The 19,175-nt window shown below is 37.5% G+C and overlaps 1 protein-coding gene across 4 annotated transcripts in view; it reads left to right on the top strand.

The window, feature by feature from the left end:
* LOC106874959 (contactin) overlaps positions 1–19,175 on the top strand; it is a 98,646-nt gene that overhangs the window by 76,011 nt on the left and 3,460 nt on the right. For all 4 annotated transcript variants that reach the window (XM_089352502.1, XM_089352503.1, XM_089352501.1 and 1 more), the window contains 6 exons: positions 2,714–2,812; positions 4,767–4,914; positions 7,583–7,704; positions 8,172–8,358; positions 10,693–10,808; positions 13,357–13,540. In XM_089352502.1, coding sequence (XP_089208628.1) covers positions 2,714–2,812; positions 4,767–4,914; positions 7,583–7,704; positions 8,172–8,358; positions 10,693–10,808; positions 13,357–13,540 — 856 coding nt within the window. The remainder of the gene's footprint in view (positions 1–2,713; positions 2,813–4,766; positions 4,915–7,582; positions 7,705–8,171; positions 8,359–10,692; positions 10,809–13,356; positions 13,541–19,175) is intronic.

Raw genomic sequence — 19,175 nt, 5'->3', positions numbered from 1 at the left:
AACACTTTGCAAGTGAATCAGTGGAGGCAAAGATGTGTCTCATTTACTTGACAATTTATGCACCACATTGCAGAAATCACAATGTAAGTATATCTGAAAGGGTAGTCTTACACTGTTGTACCGTTGAATTACAAATAATGCTCATCTGTTATGTTGGGGTTAAAATTTCATCAACATCAAAAATATATGAATTTTCATGGGAGTTATGGCCGTTATGCAAAGAATATAATTTCCAAATTTCATAAAGATTCATTCAGTACTTTTGACGTAGTTTTGGATAAGAAAACAAATGACTAATGTGTGTGTTTGTGTGATGGGTGTATATATGTATAGATATCTGTATGCATGTATATATGTACATATTACATGTACATCTATATATATATATATATATATACATCTACACATATGTATACATATACATGTATGCATATAGATCTATATATATATATCTATACATATACGTGTACATATACATCTCTCTCTCTCTCTTTTTCTCTTTCTCTCTCTCTCTCTCTCTCTGAAAGTATCTGTCATTACAGTATCGAAATGGTGTACATATACATGTATATGTATACATATACATCTCTCTCTCTCTCTCTTTCTGTCTCTCTCTTTCTGTCTCTCTCTTTCTCTCTTTCTCTCTCTGTGAAAGTATCTGTCATTACAGTATCGAAATGTGATTGTTTCAGTTAGTGGAATAGTTTCATTTTTAAAGTGAAAGTATTTGACATGAGTGTTTTTGTTTCACTTTTGACACGTAATACTTAAATAGTGGAGGAGATATTATGTTGCCGTGGGCTCGAACTCTGCAAGAAGTTAAAAAATTTTTTGACTAAAACACAACTGGAACCCTAAGTAAGGCATGTGTAAAATTTGAATGTAATTGGTTGCGTAGTTCTCGAGTTTTAGGGATTCACACACACAGACAGACAGACAGACAGACACACACATTCTCATTTTTATATATATAGATAGATGTATGTGTGTGTGTGTATATATATATATATATATATATATATATATATATATATATATATATACCATCATCATTGTTTAACATCCATTCTCCAAGCTGGCTTGGGTTGGGTGGTTTGACAAGATGTGGCCAGCTGGAGAGCTTCTAGGGCTCCATTTGTCTCTTTTGACATGGTTTCTATGCCTGGATACCCTTCCTAATACCAACCACTTTACAGAGTGTACTGGGTACTTTTAACATGACACCAGCAAGGGTACCCTTACATGGTACAAGCAGGCACTTTTACATGGCACTGGCACAAGTGTTTTTATGTGGCGCTGGCACAGGTTCTTTTACAGGGCACTTGTACCAATGAACCCACATGACCAGGGCCTCTCAGCTAAGAGAGGGACATAGAGGGCATGCCTATATGTATAGATGGTCATAATTTTACTTGACATGTCTTCTCAAGCACAGCAAACCACCTGAAGTCTCAGTCCCTTGTCATTTCCTCTGTGAGGCCCTTTGTCAAAAGATCCTTTCTCACCAATTTGCCCCATGTCTTCCTGGATCTACCTCTTCCACTTGTTCCCACTGCAATTAAAGATCACACACAGTCTAAGTCTTAACTATTTATAAATAATCAATACATCAGAGCCATGGTGAGTAACAGCTACTGACTGTTTCACTTAACCCCATTGATTTCTTTAACTCATGCGCTCTGTGATAACCCAACTTAGCCACTCTGGAATTATGCACAGTTTGCCAGTTGTGCCCCTTATAATATACATAAATGAGTAAAGACCTCCTTCAGTCATGAATGACCATGGGATTGCACCTAGAAGGCTCCCCTCCGAGGCACAAGTCCAGGCAAGGTTGTTTATGGAATCCCAGCAGTCACCCATGCATACCAGCCTCCTCTCTCCACACCACTGATGTAGTCCAAGGGAAAGGCAAAGGCCGGTACAGCTTGGCGCCAGTGAGGTTGCAACGCATTTCTACAGCTGAGTGAACTGGAGCAATGTGAAATAAAGTGTCTTGCTCAAGAACACTACACACAAGTTAGCATGTGAATCAGATCAGAGCCCTACTACTCATATTCATGTAATTAAATGTATTTATGCTGTGGTCAAGCCATTGGCTACTAAATATGCAATTGTTTACCGGATTACACTACGGAAGGTAAAACCTATTGGAGAGTAACTGAATTCGAGAGAGTCAAATTCATCCATAAGTGTGTAATGTTCTTAGGCATTAGAATTCATTTCCTGTTGCTCAGCAATCACTTTGACACTTGGCATGTGGCACACTGCACACCTGTACAGGCAATTTGATGGAAGGAGTGAGCTCATGTACAGCACAAACATATGATCACTTATAAACTAATCACCTGTGCAGGTAGGTTCAGTCTCAATAGACTACCAGACAACAACAAAAATATATGAGTATATATTTACATACATATATGCATGTGGTAGAGGAATATGCTCACTTGATTCTTTCCTTATTTGTAGTCTCTAACCATCTATTTTTGCTTGTTGCTACTTTAACAATTCGAAACCTTCAGTTGCACAAGCATATTTCATTAGAAAATTTGATGTATGTGTATTTTCTGCACCTTTCCCCTCCCCACCATGCAAATCAGGCCTCATGTTTCTGGGAACCATGAACAGTTGGCAAACCTTTCATTGCAGCAGTTAGGATGTCATATTCATCTGTAACAAAGATGATATAATATATTAATTTCTTTTGCAGCCACTTTTACACCAGGACCATAATGGTAAGAACTTTGGCTATCGGGTCTATTGGAGGAAGAAGCGAGAGGAATTTAAACCAGAACATATTTGGTCAGTTGTAAGTAGTTTAATTAATTAGTATTGCTATTTCTCTCCCCAGCCATTCTTCCTATTTCATAAAAGTGGATCTCTTAATTAGATGCAAGAACAAAAAAAGGAACCTCAATGGAGTGACTTGACCTTCTAGAAAAGTCAACTAAATCTTCCTCATGTTATATGCTACTCTCTTAAAACAAGAACATGTCTCAAAAAAAGTGTGTGGGGGTGATCATAGAGCATCTTTGACCACTGGTTAGTTTGATCAAAGTTGATCTGAGATTAAACAACCACAGCAGTAGCAATAGTAACCAGTTTTATTGTGGTGAGGAAATTGGATTTTGTTATAATCTTGCTACAGGGTCTAAGAAGTGGTCAATTAGCAGAACCATTAGACCACTGGACGAAATGTCTAACAATGTTTGGGTTCTTTCTTATTCTGAGCTCAAATTTTGCTGATGTCAGCTTTGACTTTTGTTTTTCTTGGATTGATAAATAAAGTACTAATCCAAAGTAGTAGGTTGGTGGAATTGTTAGCATGTTGGGCAAAATGCTCTGGTTCTTTGTACCAGCTCTTTACATTCTGAGTCCCAAGACTAGAAAGAATTTGTATTTAGTAGACAAGAGAATGTATTTGTTGAAATTCCCTGAAGGAGAGCAAGAGGAAGTCACCTTTGTATAGGGCCATGAAATTTCCCTAACAACCTCAAAGTGCATCGTAAAGAAGTTACCCAAGGTCATTCATTGACCTGATGGACCAAGGGTGATATAAAACACAGCACAATAAGACGCTTGCTGCTGAGTCAAGAGTTTTTAGCTTTAAATTAACATTTCAACGGTTTAACCAGTTCTACTCCAATTATTTAATATTGTCTGGAAAAAAATATATAAATTCTTTCTTAAGCTTGGAGTTGTGACCTTCTCCTGTAATCCAACTACTTGGAGGCTTGGTTGGTTGGCCGGTTTGAGGATGGGAGTCCTGGTAGTCAGTCTTCTATGGTGATCATGTGTCCGCGCTAAGCTTGACATCAATATGGTGCTGAGGCAGGAGCTCATCAGTCCCAGGTTGTCTAAGGAGGGCTGCTTTCGTCCAGCGTTGAAATGCAGCAGGAAAAAGACACCCCCCCCCCCGTCTTTATAGGCACAGGCGTAGCTGTGTGGTAAGAAGCTTGCTTCCCAACCGCATGGTTACAGGTTCAGTCCCACTGCATGGCACCTTGGGCAAGGGTCATCTACAATAGCCTTGGGCCAACTAAAGCCTTGTGAGTGGATTGGTAGACAGAAACTGAAGGAAGTCCATTGTATGTATATAAATATGTAATGTGTGTGTGTCTGTTTGTTCCCTACACATACCAATTGATAACTGGGTTGATGTGTTTAAGTCTCTGTAACTTAGAAACTCAGAATAAGTACTAGGCTTACAAAGAATAAGTCCTGGGGGCAATTTGTTCGACTAAAACCGTTCAAGGCAGTGCCCCAGCATGGCCGTAGTCAAATAACTGAAACAAGTAAAAGATAAAGGATGAGCATTTAAACTGCATCTGGATACAATATGCTAACATCCTAGATTATATCCATCCTATGCAATTGTGGAACAGACTCCAACAATTTTCTGCTTCTTATGAATTGATGGATCAAGCAATTCTAACTACTGTTTCACAAGACAACATTGCTGCCAGTAGTGTGTGAACAGTCCTCACTGATGATAACAACAGACTTGCATGACTGTATTTACAAATTCTAGTAACTAATCAAACTCTTTGGTTTGAGGCAAGTATATCTGTGTTGTTTAAACTCACTTTATAAACATATAGTTCTGAGTTGAGTTGCAGTGTATGACACAACACCCTGAGTGAAATTCAATAGGCAGAAATATGAAATTAAATGAAATATGAAATTAAAAAACAAAATAAGATGTATGAAAAACTAAACAATAAGCTAACTAAAAGCTGTATCTTGAAACTATATTATTCCAGACCAATGTATCTGGATCTACCACAAAGCTGGTTGTTCAGATTGAGTCACAGAACTATTACACACAATATGAAGTCCAGGTTCAAGCAAGAAATAATATTGGTATGGGGCCGAATTCAACAATAGTCACTATATATTCAGCCGAAGATTGTGAGTATATTTTCATGTCATAATTTGTCATCATAATATTAGGTTGGTAAATAAGTCTGTGATGTTTAATCACATGATCTGTTTTATCACATGACAGGAACATACAACATATATATATATATATATTCTGAAAGAAGAGATTTCAACGTAGTTTTCTGTTTGAATTTTATGTGGATTACTTACCTCTACTGTTCTTGTAATAAAATTGAAAATAAACGAAAATGAAATACATTTTCATCATTTAATGCTCTTTTATTTCAAGAAAGACAAAAATGCTGCACAAACAGCAAAGTAGATATGTGCTGTTTATGGAGATAGTATCATAGCTGAAAGTACTGTTCGTAAGTGATTTGCTATGTTTAGAACTGAAAATTTTGACCTGGAAGATCGTGAACATTCTGGCTGGATTACAGTCATTGATAATAAACAAATTGTAATTTTAATACCAAATAATCCATGTCACACAATGCAAGACATCTCAGATTTTCCTCTTATCTCATGTGAGCATTATAAAGCATTTAAAAACACTTGGTTACATGAATCACTATGATGCTTGGATGTCTCATAACTTAACAGGAAAAAAACTTAGTAGAGTGCATTTTCATCTGCGATTCTCTGCTCAGACGAAACAAAAATTATCCATTTTTGAAAAGAATGATCATGTGTGATGACAAATGGATTAATTACAACAATGTAGAACAAAAAAGTTCTGGAGAAAATGAGATGAATAGATTTCAATCTCTCCAAAAGCTGGTCTGTATCCGGTGTGGTTGGAAGGACATTGTGTATTATGAACTACTTCCACAAAATCAGACATTAAATTCTGACTATTATTGTTCCCAATTAGTGGATGATGTAACAATTAAAGCAATCTATACTCCCTAAAGATACTTTGAGTACATCCTAATTGCAGTCAGCCAAGTGCAAGCATAGTGTATTCTATTGTAACCCCACTGCCTTATTGGGGGAAACAATCCATTGTCTGATTGGGTGCCTTTAGTTAGGGCCACTCTGTTACATGCATTTGGATTAGGTTTCTGATGTGATTCAACTTTGAATACCAGTCAGTACTGGAGACCATTTAACCTTTTTACTGCAGAAAGCAGTTTTATATACCAATCTATCTTCTGTTGAGGAATGTCATGTTTAAAACTATTTTTTGTTGGGATATGTCAAGTTTATTGAGACAACATGACTTGCAGAAAATACCAATTCTTTACTGGAATAACCATTGAAATTTAATTTTACAATAAAACAGTTAAATTATCTATACCCCTCCCCTAAAATTGGGGTGTTGTACCTATGTAAGAAATTACTGTTGGCATTTAGAAGAATAACTATACAAATACTTTGCAGTATTTGTTCTGGTCAGTGCAATTAGCTGGAAGAATTGTTAGCATGCTAGATAAAATGCTTTGCAGCATTTCATTTGTCTTTATGTACTGAGTTCAAATCTGCCAAGGTTGACTTTGCTTTTCATCCTTTCGGGGTTGATGAAATAAATACTATTTAAACACTGGGGTTGATGTAATCAACTTACTTCTTCCCCCGAACTTACTGGCTGGATGCCAAAATTTGAAACCAATATTTGTTCTGGCTCTGTATGTACTGAGTCTTGTCTCAGTCGAGTTCACCTTTCACCTTTTCAGAGTTGATAGAATAAAGTACCAGTCAAGTACTGGTACTTTATTTGACTAACCCCACCCTCCCCATCAAAATTTCAGACCTTGTGCCTATGTTAGAAACTATTGTTATTTGGATTAGAGCATTTGACACTTGTTTCAGCTCTTCATGTATGGAATTCAAATCCTGCTAAGGACAACTTAGACTTTCCTCTCTTTGGGTTCAGTAAAATAAATTACAGGTACTGGGGTCAGTGTAATCAACTAACTCCATTCCTTTATAATTGCTGACTATTATTGCCACTTTTGTCATCTGTATGTTAATATCAGACCAAATGTATGATGCTGTCATCTGGTTAACTGAAGAGAGAGGCAAAAAAATGAGAGCTATGTGAAAGGAATTGTTGCTATGTTATGCAGTTAAATAATTAAAGGAAGAGGTAGAGCAGTGTTTCTCAACCATGTTTACCTATGGACCCCTTTGATTCCTATATTACTTGGATGGACCCTTCTAGCCATGTATGTTTAAAAAATTATATATTTTTATAATTAAATATTATTAGGAATTGCAGAAAAAAAAATTGTTAAAAAATTTGTGCATTCTACAAGTACAACTAATTTATTACAGATAAGTTTTGATAAGATCTTCTTGAGAACCACTAAGGTAGAGGAAAAAGAGAGAAAGTGGATGTGTTTATTCCAGAGGATATGATGTTGTTGAAAGGAGAAGAAACGAGTGTGTGTGTGTGTGTGTGCATATTTATTGAAGGGACTATGAAAGCGGAAAGCAATTTCAAGATTTTAAATGTATAATAGAATAATTGTGACAGACAATAAAAATAAAAATTTAATTGTTGCTGCCTGGTTCATGTATTTTCATGATTTCTGTGTGTTGATGTATATCTGTCTGCATAAATATATTGACAAAAGAAAGATGGATGACTTGATATATCTATTGATAACTTAGTTAAGTAGTGTGAAATAACCTTGGTTAGCAAATACTTGTGGATGTTAATTCTACAATTGTTTTTTCTACTTTCATTTAGTACCAGCAATTACCGTGACAAATGTAAAGGGGTATGCTTACAATGCCACAGCTATCAAGGTAACTTGGAACCCTGTAAAAGAAGACAGGAAGTCATTAAAAGGAAAACTACGGGGATATAAGGTACTACGGGCCTTTTTGTGTTTTTGAATTAATTATTTTATACAATTTATTTAACTAATTATTTAAAGCTTGTTGCTTTTAAATTAATTTTAGCAAGACTATTAATTGGTTTGTTTTTTATTTAATTTGTTATGATATTAAGATGTTAAGAATAAGTGGTTATGTTGTTTAAGAAATGATAGTTTTTATGCCATTTTTATCAGTAATGCTGTTAGAACAATTTGTGAAGGTTGCTATTAAAACTGAGTCAATAGGCTGTATATTGCTGAGAAATTTTCATTTAACTTGTATAAACTACAGCCAACCTTCTAGATTCCTCCCTTAAATACTCATACTCCAAAAACTTTGGAATATGAATGTTTAATGGAGGAATCTAATACTATTTCATTTTTACTCAGAGCTGAATGTCTTCTAAATTAATCATTAAGATTGTTTAAATTATGAGCATTCTCTTTCTTTTATTACAGATAAAGTACTGGAAATCAAATTTAAATGAGCTGAGAGCTATTGAAGCTATACATTATGGACAAGCTGAGGAGGCTCTATTAATTGGCTTACTACCCAACAACTACTATGACTTCCGAATGATGGTGTTTAACAGTGCTGGATTTGGACCAATCAGTGACAAATACTTTGCTAAAACTTATCATAAACGTAAGGTCTTATCTATTTGAGACCCGTTTACTCTTTGCTCCATTGTTTATTGTTCTTGTTGTTTTTGTTTTTCTTCTCCTTAGCATTAGCACTGTACCACATAGCAGTATGTTGTGAAAGGTCTTGGTTACAGAATATAACCGTTAAAGCCATATGCACATGGTTTCCTCTTGGCTGTTGTGCTTTACAAGCCACGATTTCTGACTTGGTAGACATCATGGAAGACAGCCATGTGGTTACAAGGAGAACACAATGGGAAGTGGCGATGTTGATACTTTTCCTTTCCCCAAAATATGTTGGAATCAATATTGTTATATTCTGAGGCTGTCATACTACCAGTTAACATACTCATTAGCTGTGGCCCACTTTAATTTGCAGCAGGGTCTGTGCCAGGCTTTTAAATACCCTAAGTTAGATCTACAATGAACACCTCCTTCTCCTAGTTGCAACTGTTTGCTGAATACAGCCAAAATCAGTAACTTTTAATATATATATTTGAATAAGTTGGAGTCAACAATAGATGTCTAACTGCACTCCTTGTTGACTTCAATTTATTTTATCATCTATTCACACACTAAAGAAGCCCATATACAATGTCTTCTCTAAACTATATATATTTGTGCTAAAGTCAATTGAATATATTGGGCCATCCCATAAATAATGTTTTTTTTATACTTCTTTTATTTTTCAAAATTAAGATGAAAATTAATCTAAAATATACTCTTCTTCATTTTCTACAATGCTTTTCCATCTATCTGGTAGACTTGCAAGGCCCCTCTTCCAAAATTCACTTGTCCATGATGAAAAATACTCCTCCAGTACTGTTCTGACTTCATCTACAAAATTCACATTTTTTCCATCCAAATGATTTTGAGGATTGTGGAATAAATGATAATCAGATGGGGCAATGTCCAGCTAATATAGTGTGTGGGGCATCGTTCCCCATCCAAACTGCTCCAGCCTTTGAAATGTGATCTTTGCTGTATGTGGCCAAACATTATCCTGACGGAAGAACACCTTTTGTCTCGAAACCAAAGATGGTCATTTTTCTTCTAGTGTTGACTTGAGTTACTGAAGCTGCTCTCAATAGATCTCCTTTGTTATCATTTGGTTTGGGTTTAAAAGTTCAAAGTGGACTAAATCTTTCATATCCCACCAAACAGATAACAAGACCATATGTGGGTGAAGACCTTCTTTAGCTTGGGGTGCTGGTGTTTTTCCTTTACCTACTCACTGTCTTCAGTGCTTGACATTTTTATAGAGAACCCACTTCTCATCACCATTCACTATTTGGTTCAAAAAAGGTTCATTCATGAGATATGACAGTAAAGAAAAGCACACATTCTGTCCCTTCACGCGATTAGACTCAGATAGTTTGTGAAGGATCCATTGACACAATTTGCTGACTTTTCTGATAGCATGCCGGTGTTGATGAATGGTTGAATGATCAAATCCAAGCTTCTCTGCTAGTTCCTCGACAATTACGATGAGATTTTGTTCCACCAGAGTTTGCAGGATGTCCTTGTTGAGCTCTACAGGTCTTCTAGGATGAGGCTTGTCTTCTAGGCTGTAGTTTCTGGCTTGGAATTTCTGGAACCACTGTTGACACTGGCTTACGCTTATTGTCTGGTCCCCATATATTGCATTAATATTCTTTGCATTTTCTATTGCGTTGTTGCTTTTATTGAACTCATAAAGCAAAATATGCTGAATATGTTCATTTGTCACTTCCATTATAGCTTTGAAAAACTCTTCAAAACTTGCACTGAGAATGCTTTTATAGCAAGTTGATGCAGATAGTTTATCCTGTCCCCCTTCAACTTTTAGTTCATGCAATTTTAAAAACCATATTATTTATGGGATGATCCAATATATGTGTGTGTGTGTATATATATATATATATATATATATATATATATATATATATATATATATACCTTATTAAAAAAGTAGGTATGGGTTGGTATCAGGAAGAGCATTCAACCATTGAAAACTGACTCAATAGGTTTTGTCCAACCCATACCAGCATGAAAAAAAAAAACATAAAACTGACAATGATGATGATGAAGACAAACCAAACACCTTAATTTTTGGTAAAATCCAGAATTTGAGGAAACAAAAGTCAGGATGAGTAAGAAAGCAATAATGGTAATTTTCTATGTAACAAACCTGTGTCTAGAACATAGATGATTTCACTCTTTTCAGCAACTAAACTTACTTAAACCTTCAAACTGTTTTCTTCTTATTACTTTAGATCTGACTTTGCAATTTGATATCTATTAAAATGAACCACAAATGAAATTCTTAGAGTTTACATTTCTTTCTTTCTAACAGCACCGAACGACTATCCAACTGAAGTAAAGATCCTACCGCTCGGTTCTAATTCTTGTATTGTAACGTTTAGAGGTGTTAGCACCAAGAGTGATGAGGAACCACTGCAAGGGTATTTGGTAAGAATTGAATACAGCAAATTACTCACCAGTTTCTTGGATTGTCTTGGTGTTAAAGAACATTTCAATGACATTCAGTTATTTCACAAACACACTCGATGTGTGTGTTTGTGAACATGATGTTTGTGTATGTGTGTGTGTGTATTAATATTTGTTTTTGTGTTCAGTTATAATAAAAGCAATTTTGCATTAATCTGATGGATTACTCTATACTTTTGTAGAGTACAAATTTGTTGACAGTGACTTCGAAGTTTCTGCTTGTTAAGGCAGTCTTATTATACCTTAGCTTGCTGAAACTTGTCAATAACATTTTTGCTTAAGAACAATATCATCATCATCATCATCATCGTTTAACGTCCGCTTTCCATGCTAGCATGGGTTGGACGATTTGACTGAGGACTGGTGAAACCAGATGGCTACACCAGGTTCGAGCGTGTTCATTGCCAGAGCAGCTGTCTGGCTTCCATGCTAGTGGCCCGTAAATAGCACCATTAGAGCATAATCGTTATCAGCCTTCTAGCACTTGTGCTGGTGGCACGTTAGAAAATCATTCGAGCGAGGTCGTTGCCAGTGCTTCTGGACTGGCTCCCGTGCAGGTGGCACCTAAAAAACACCTTTTTGAGCGTGGCACCTAAAAAACACCTTTTTGAGCGTGGCCGTGCCAGTACTGTGTGACTGGCCCTCCTGCTGGTGGCACGTAAAAGCACCCACTACACTCTCAGAGAGGTTGGTGTTACGAAGGGCATCCAGCTGTAGAAACTCTGTCAGATCAGATTGGAGCCTGGTGCAGCCTTCTGGCTTGCCAGTCCTCAGTCAAATTGTTCAACCCATGCTAGCATGGAAAGCGGACGTTAAACGATGATGATATATTTATATATATATTATTTTGTTGTATTTGTTTTCGTCTTTGTCTTGTACGCTTGTTAGCTATTCCCAGTGGCTTTTCACTGCCAGTGCCACCAAAAGTGAACAATATCAACATTAAAGGCATGAAATTGTAAGGATCTTTTGGACGATTAATGATGAGAAAGTAGCTATGAATTTCCTTTTTGTTGTGTTTTTGTTAAATTTTCAAAATATGTATAATGAATGAAAGAATGAAGATACCTTTGTTATAGTTTATAATCATTTCACTTTTAAGTGGAACCATTTTATCTATTTACCCATTAGTTTGTACATATAAAAATTATGCTAATAGTTAATTAATAAGGTTACCACCAACTTTCTTGTTAAACCACTTAAAAGTTACAATTCTTGTATTATTTTATATGCATAAACCAAAGTGTAAATTGATTAAGTAGTTCCACTACCTATTGAAATGGCCATAATCTTTAATACAGTTATGTAATAACATCATCTTTATTCTCTTGTCTGTTAATTGTTATACTCTGAAAAATGCACCAAATACTTTGTTGGTGAATTTCATTGAACATGTGCCTGTGGATTCTGATTTTCCACTTTTTACATTCTGTTAGCCAGGTTTTTGCATGGAGTGCTGACTGTGGTATTCTGGATTTATTTAATTCCTACTTTCTCTCTGTCTGTATATATATATATATATATATATATATATATATATATATATATATATATATATATAATGTATGTATATATATAATGTATGTATATATATAATGTATGTATGTGTGTATCTATGTATGTATGTTTATATATATTATTATTTATTATTATTATTACTGTATAAGGCAGTGAGCTGGCAGAATCATTAGCTGCTAAGCATTTTGTCCATCCTTATACTCTGAGATTTGTGGTTTGTCTGCCTTCCAAAAGAGTCTTATGTTTTTTTATTATAATATCTTAACTCTTTTAACTGATTGTATCCAATACTACTTGTTGAAAATCTTACCAGAGAATCAAGAGACAAGACTGCATTGGTACAGTCATGTAATGCATATGGATGAAGACAGTTGTATCATGAGGTGCTGATTTCTGATTATAGAGATCAACACATGTGGAAGTATAGACCCAGGAAAGCGTTGGACAAAGTGTTGAAAAAGTGTCTACAGACATTGAGACTCACAGAGGGGATGACAGGGGAGCAAGATTCCTAGCAGTTTGCAGTGCTTGAAAACACATGTCAAGCTAAGTAAAAGCATGGTTGTCCTTGCATACAGGCATTTCCCCTGCATCCCACTTTTGCTGAGTGTTCTTAATCTTGTGGGATCATGGGTGTTAGTGCCACAGAAAATATACCTATGCCATTGCTGTGTAAAAGCACCCAGCACACTCTGGTTGGCATTAGGAAGGGAATCCAGTCATAGAAACTATGCCAAAACAGACATGAAGCCTGGGCAGCTCTTCAGCTGACCAGCTCTTGTCAAACCGTTCAACCCATAAAGCAATAAAAAAAAATGTCTCAAAATGAAATGTTTTCTCCAAAAAAATTTGCTGGGAAAGGGCTTAAATCAATAGTAGTAGAAAATCCAGTTGACTGAATAATTGAATTCTCATTGTTGAATGATTGAAATCCACTGTTACTACTAAGAAAACCTATTTCTGCTTTTTCTTCCTTTTTTTCCATTGACAGGTCAAATACTGGTTGGTAAATGATGATATCCGACAGGCAATGCAGGTAGATTTGGGACGTGAAGTTCAAGGAGAAATCAGAAATTTGAGAAAAGCGGTTGTATACAACCTACGTGTCATTGGCTATAGCCGTGGGGGTGAAGGAGCAAAGAGTTCACCTGTCACTCAGTTTACGATAACAAAAGGTAAGTCAATTTACAAATACAGATTTTGTTCCCTTACTCAGTTGAAACTTTGACCTTTACGCATACTTTGTGTGTGCTAAAATAAGAATCAGCAACATGTTTCAGCATTGAATGGGATCCAGTGGAAGTGTCAGAAGAAAATTTGAGCATACCAAGGGGGATTACAACGTATTCAAAATAGGGTCACATGCAATGTGAAACATCCCAGGGACAGAGATCATTGTTATATCCTCTTGAGGAACAAAAAGATGATACCAGTTAAATGGCAATTCAGTGGTTAAAGGCTTGCTTATGTGGCAAATAAACTTTTCTCACTTTTAGTTAGAGGAAGAAGAGGAGAAGTACCCTTGCTATTTTTTCAGGATGTCTGCAACTGGTGGAAAGATGGATAGAAGTTAACTTCACACAAGAGTTTTGGCTTAAATACTTACAACACAACTCTGCTGAAGCTATCACTCTGGTGTTAGTGTTAGATGAGATGATGAATTAAGTTTATCACCCATAAATAAGAAAAAATGTTCTGGATGACTTCTATGCAGTTTTCTACCAAATTTCATTCACAAGGTTTTGGTAGATGTTTTATGTCTAATCCTCCCCCAGTTGTGAGACACAAAGAAACAAGATTCCACCACAATGAGTGACCTGCTACAGTTGTTTTTGATTTTATCTACTTTTGAGTGTTTAACCCTTTAGTGTTTGCATTATTCTGCCAAAATTGATGCTTTTTTATCCACATTGTTTTGAACTAATCATGCATTATCTTGTAGCTATGAGATTTTGATGAGGTAGCTGCTAATTTTTAAAATGATATTGTAGGGTTGGTGTGAGAGACCAGATCTGGCCAGTTCTAACATAAAACAGGCAGAATACTTTTGGCCGGATATGGCCAGTTTAAATGCTAAAGGGTTAAGGTCTTCTTAGAACATTCAGCCCATGGTATTCTTCAGTTGGCCCTTTTCCTATTTTCCTCCTTCTGATGTCTGTATCATGGGAGTCTTTGCATGTCGAGTTGGCTGAAGATGTTTGCTTAACCCGTTCGTTACTGTATTTATTTTGAGATGCTCTGTTTCTTTCAATTACTTTAAATATAACACAGAATTTAGTAAAATAACTTAGTTACCATTCAGCTAGTGTTAGAAACATAAATTGTAACTAAGGTTTGGTGGAAGATTTTTATTCAAAACTTATGAAAACAAGACATTTGTACTCAGAGCCAGAGCCGGTTTCAGCTGGGTTGGTAACGAAGGGGTTAAAATGTCACACACTGGTATTGAACTTGGAATCAAATAGACCTTCTAAAAACTTAATGCGCCAGCTTATCTGCTTTGTCTTAGATGTACTCTTTTACTTGTTTCAGTCATTTGACTGTGGCCATGCTGGAGCACCACCTTTATTCTTTGGAAGCCTAGTACTTATTCTATCGGTCTCTTTTGCCGAACCGCTAAGTTACGGGGGCGTAAACACACCAGCATCGGTTGTCAAGCGATGTTGGGGGGACAAACACAGACACACACACATATATATATACATATATACAACGGGCTTCTTTCAGTTTTCCGTCTACCAAATCCACTCACAAGGCCTTTGGTCGGCCCGAGACTATAGAAGACGACACTTGCCCAAGGTGCCACACAGTAGGAATGAACCCAGAACCATGTGGTTGGTAAGCAAGCTACTTAGCACACAGCCACTCCTGCACCTGTAGTGTAGAATATTTTAACATGCTGGTTTCTCCTTTAGTGATGTGTGAGTAATTAATGCAAATTTCCTACTTTAGGTGTTTCAAGAGATATTGTTCTAGAATAATTCTTCGATTCTAAAGCAAAATCTCAGTCTTAGTGCATGTAAAACAAACTCAGCTGTGAAAAGAATAAGCTTTAACCCTTTAGCGTTCAGATTAATTTGGCAAAAATAATCCTTATTTATTCACATTTAAAAAAATTTATCTGATATTATTTTGTAGCTTCAAGATAGGAAAGATGTAATTTCTTATTTTCAGAATGACATTGCAGGGTAGGTGTGAGATGCTGGTTCTGGCCAGTTTGAGCATAAAATGTAGAATATTTGGGCCGGATACAGCCGGTTTAAACACTAAAGGGTTAATCGCAGTCAAGAGTCAACACTGTAAAAGCTTCAAATGTTTATATGCTATATGGCTAGTTAATGTATTTCACTCTATTTGAAGAATGTATTGTTATCACAAAAGATTTTAGAGTATTTCATTTGTAAGAAAACTGATCGTTAGATTTGTTAATTGCTCATGAGTGTTGGAAAGTGAAGTGCTTTTTATTTTTGGTCATGTTGAATGAGACTACATTTGACAAGTCTTCATTACAGAATATATTTTAAAGCAAGATGTAGAAAAAAAAATGAAAAATAACCAATATGAGTGTATTTTTAACTGTGACAGGTTTTATTATCTTTTTTTTTTTTTTTTTAATCAAAACTTTGAATGAAATAATGCTCTTAGCTTGAGATTATAGAATGAAATAGTCAAGAAGATTTAAAATATTTATGTAACAGTCATACAGTTAGATACATCCAAGGAACAGAGAACATTGTGATAGCAATATAGGAAAGAAATAATACAAGTTAAAAGTAAATCAGTGATTTTTTGTAATACAGTTTCACAATGGATGGATATATATATACCCCCCCCCCCCCTCTTATCGACCTTATAGCGCATAAAGATTGGGTAGTATATGAAGGTTGTAGGTATTGTTTTTGTCTATGAACTCTGCCAAATGCAAGCTTTCTTTTCAGGTTCACGACACTGCTTACCCCCATCCCAGGGTCACACGGGCCCACTCCTCCCACACTGTCAGGATTGGCACTCTCAACGTCGGCACGCTGAAAGGTAGGTCTGGTGAGATTGTTGAGATGCTTGAACGGCGATGCGTAGATCTGTGCTGCATCCAAGAAGTAAGATGGAGAGGAGGTTCTGCAAGGTTCCTCACAGGCAAAGAACACAGGTACAAGTTTTTCTGGGCAGGGAACACTGACGGAGTCGGGGGCGTAGAAATACTTCTAGCAGAGAAATGGGTTGATAAGGTAATCGAGGTAGTTAGAGTATGTGACAGAGTACTTAAGATTAGACTAGTGCTTCATCATAGGCTAGCTACTGTCATCTCAGCCTATGCCCCTCAACCGGGGCTCCCGGATGGGCTGAAAGACCAATTCTATGACACCCTCTTGCAAACTACCTCGTCGACAAGAGACAGAGACCTTCTCTTTGTGGCTGGTGACTTCAATGGTCATGTCGGACGTCGTGCTGGAGGCTTCCATGGCATACATGGAAGCTATGGCTTCGGTTCCCGCAACGAGGAGGGAACCAGACTGCTGGAGTTCTGTGATGCAACTGATCTTATGGTTTGCAATACCAACTTCAGGAAACCTGCCTGTCACCTAGTCACCTACCAATCCGGCAGACACTCTAGCCAAATCGACTACATCCTCGCCAGAACTAGAGAAAGAGGGAGGCTTATAAATGCCAAAACCCTCCCTGGCGAAGAATGTACACCCCGACACAGATTAGTAGTTAGCGACTTCGAGATCAAGGCAATATGGGTGCCCAGAAGTAGACCGGCCTGGGGGAGAAGGGTATGGAAACTTAAAGACCCTGCAAATGGACAGAGATTTAGAGACAAGTTACTTGAAGCATTTGACGAAATAGAAGGGGATATAGCATCATACAACGTGGAAGACAATTGGAGATTTCTGCGGGACAACCTGTTGAGAGACACAGACCAGATCTGTGGCTGGTGGAACAAGGATGTAGACGGGGCTATTAGACAAAAGAAACAGGCTTGGAAGGACTGGAAGAACGGTGGTAGCAGGGAATTGTACCAATCTGCCAGAAGGGAAGCTAGGCGACAGGTTTATTTAGCCAGAGGGGAAGCAGATAAGAAAAGATTTGCCAATGTTCTGCGCCGTGAGGACCGAAGACTCGAGGTATTTCGTGTTGCAAGACAGTGTAGGAGAGAGAATAGTGATGTTGTAGGAGAGAAATGTGTTCGCATGGATGATGGTACGCTTGCACTAAATGAGGCTGCAAAGAAAGAGGTCTGGAGATGCCACTACGATAGATTGCTTAATAAAGAGAATGAATGGGAGAAAGAGAGCCTGCCGTATCTCGATCCAACAGAGGGACCAGCTATCCGAGTTGACAGTACCAGGGTAGATAAAGCAATTAAGAGTATGAAGACAGGGAAAGCCCCCGGCCCATCAGGAATCACTGCAGAGATGCTCAAAATATCTGGCAGTGTTGGCTACAGCCTAGTCACCCGTATTACGAACCAGGTGATACACGAAGGAGTCGTACCCAATGACTGGTGTAGCAGCACCATAGTCAACTGCTACAAAGGTAAAGGTGACGCTTTAGACACTAATAATTACAGAGGCATCAAGCTGTTAGATCAGGTTATGAAAGTTACGGAGAGGGTCATAGCCCAACTAATTAGGGAGCAAATCAATTTAGACGAGATGCAGTTTGGGTTCGTTCCAGGTAAAAGCACCACTGATGCCATATTTCTAGTGAGACAGCTGCAGGAGAAATATCTAGCCAAGGATAAACTTCTGTACCTGGCCTTCGTTGACATGGAGAAAGCCTTTGACAGGGTCCCCCCATCCCTTATCTGGTGGTCAATGAGGAAACTTGAGATAGAAGAATGATTAGTGAGAGCTGTGCGAGCCATGTACAGAGATGCTGTCAGTAAGGTGAAGGTTGGAAATGAGTACAGTAATGAATTCCGGGTAGAGGTAGGGGTCCACCAAGGTTCCGTCCTCAGCCCCCTCCTATTTATCATAGTCCTCCAGGCGATCACAGAGGAATTCAAGACAGGTTGCCCCTGGGAGCTCCTCTATGCTGATGACCTTGCACTAATTGCGGAGTCACTATCAGAACTAGAGGAGAAGTTTAAGGTGTGGAAGCAAGGACTAGAATCGAAGGGCCTTAGAGTCAACCTAGCAAAAACCAAAATCCTAATAAGTAGGAAGGTAGATAAAACACAAACCCCTTCAGGTAGATGGCCCTGCTCAATATGCAGTAAAGGAGTAGGTAGTAACTCTATAAGATGTACCCGGTGCAAGCTATGGACACAAAAGAGGTGCAGCAATATCAAAGGCAGATTAACTACAAAGTTAGTCTTTGTATGTGGCAGATATTCAGGTGCAATAAAGACTGTAAACAAACAGGAAACAACTTCTATCTCATTCCAGGGAGAAAAACTAGAGGTAGTTGATAGCTTCCGCTATCTGGGTGACCAAGTTAGTAGTGGGGGTGGGTGCGCTGAACGTGTAACTGCTAGAATAAGAATAGCCTGGGCCAAGTTTAGAGAGCTCTTACCTCTGCTGGCGACAAAGGGATTCTCACTCAGGGTAAAAGGCAGACTGTATGACGCATGTGTACGAACAGCCATGCTACATGGCAGTGAAACATGGGCTGTGACTGCTGAGGACATGCGTAAGCTCACAAGGAATGAAGCCAGTATGCTCCGCTGGATGTGTAATGTAAATGTGCATACCCGTCAGAGTGTAAGTATCTTGAGAGAAAAGCTGAACATAAGAAGCGTTAGTAGTGGTGTGCAAGAGAGATGATTGCGCTGGTTTGGACATGTGGTGAGAATGAATGATAGCT

This window comes from Octopus bimaculoides, chromosome 5 (genome assembly GCF_046866305.1).
Source record: "Octopus bimaculoides isolate indiv1 chromosome 5, ASM4686630v1, whole genome shotgun sequence".
Lineage (NCBI taxonomy): Eukaryota > Metazoa > Mollusca > Cephalopoda > Octopoda > Octopodidae > Octopus > Octopus bimaculoides.
Note: the sequence above shows the minus strand (reverse complement) of the source record. Positions and strands in the feature narration are given on the sequence as shown.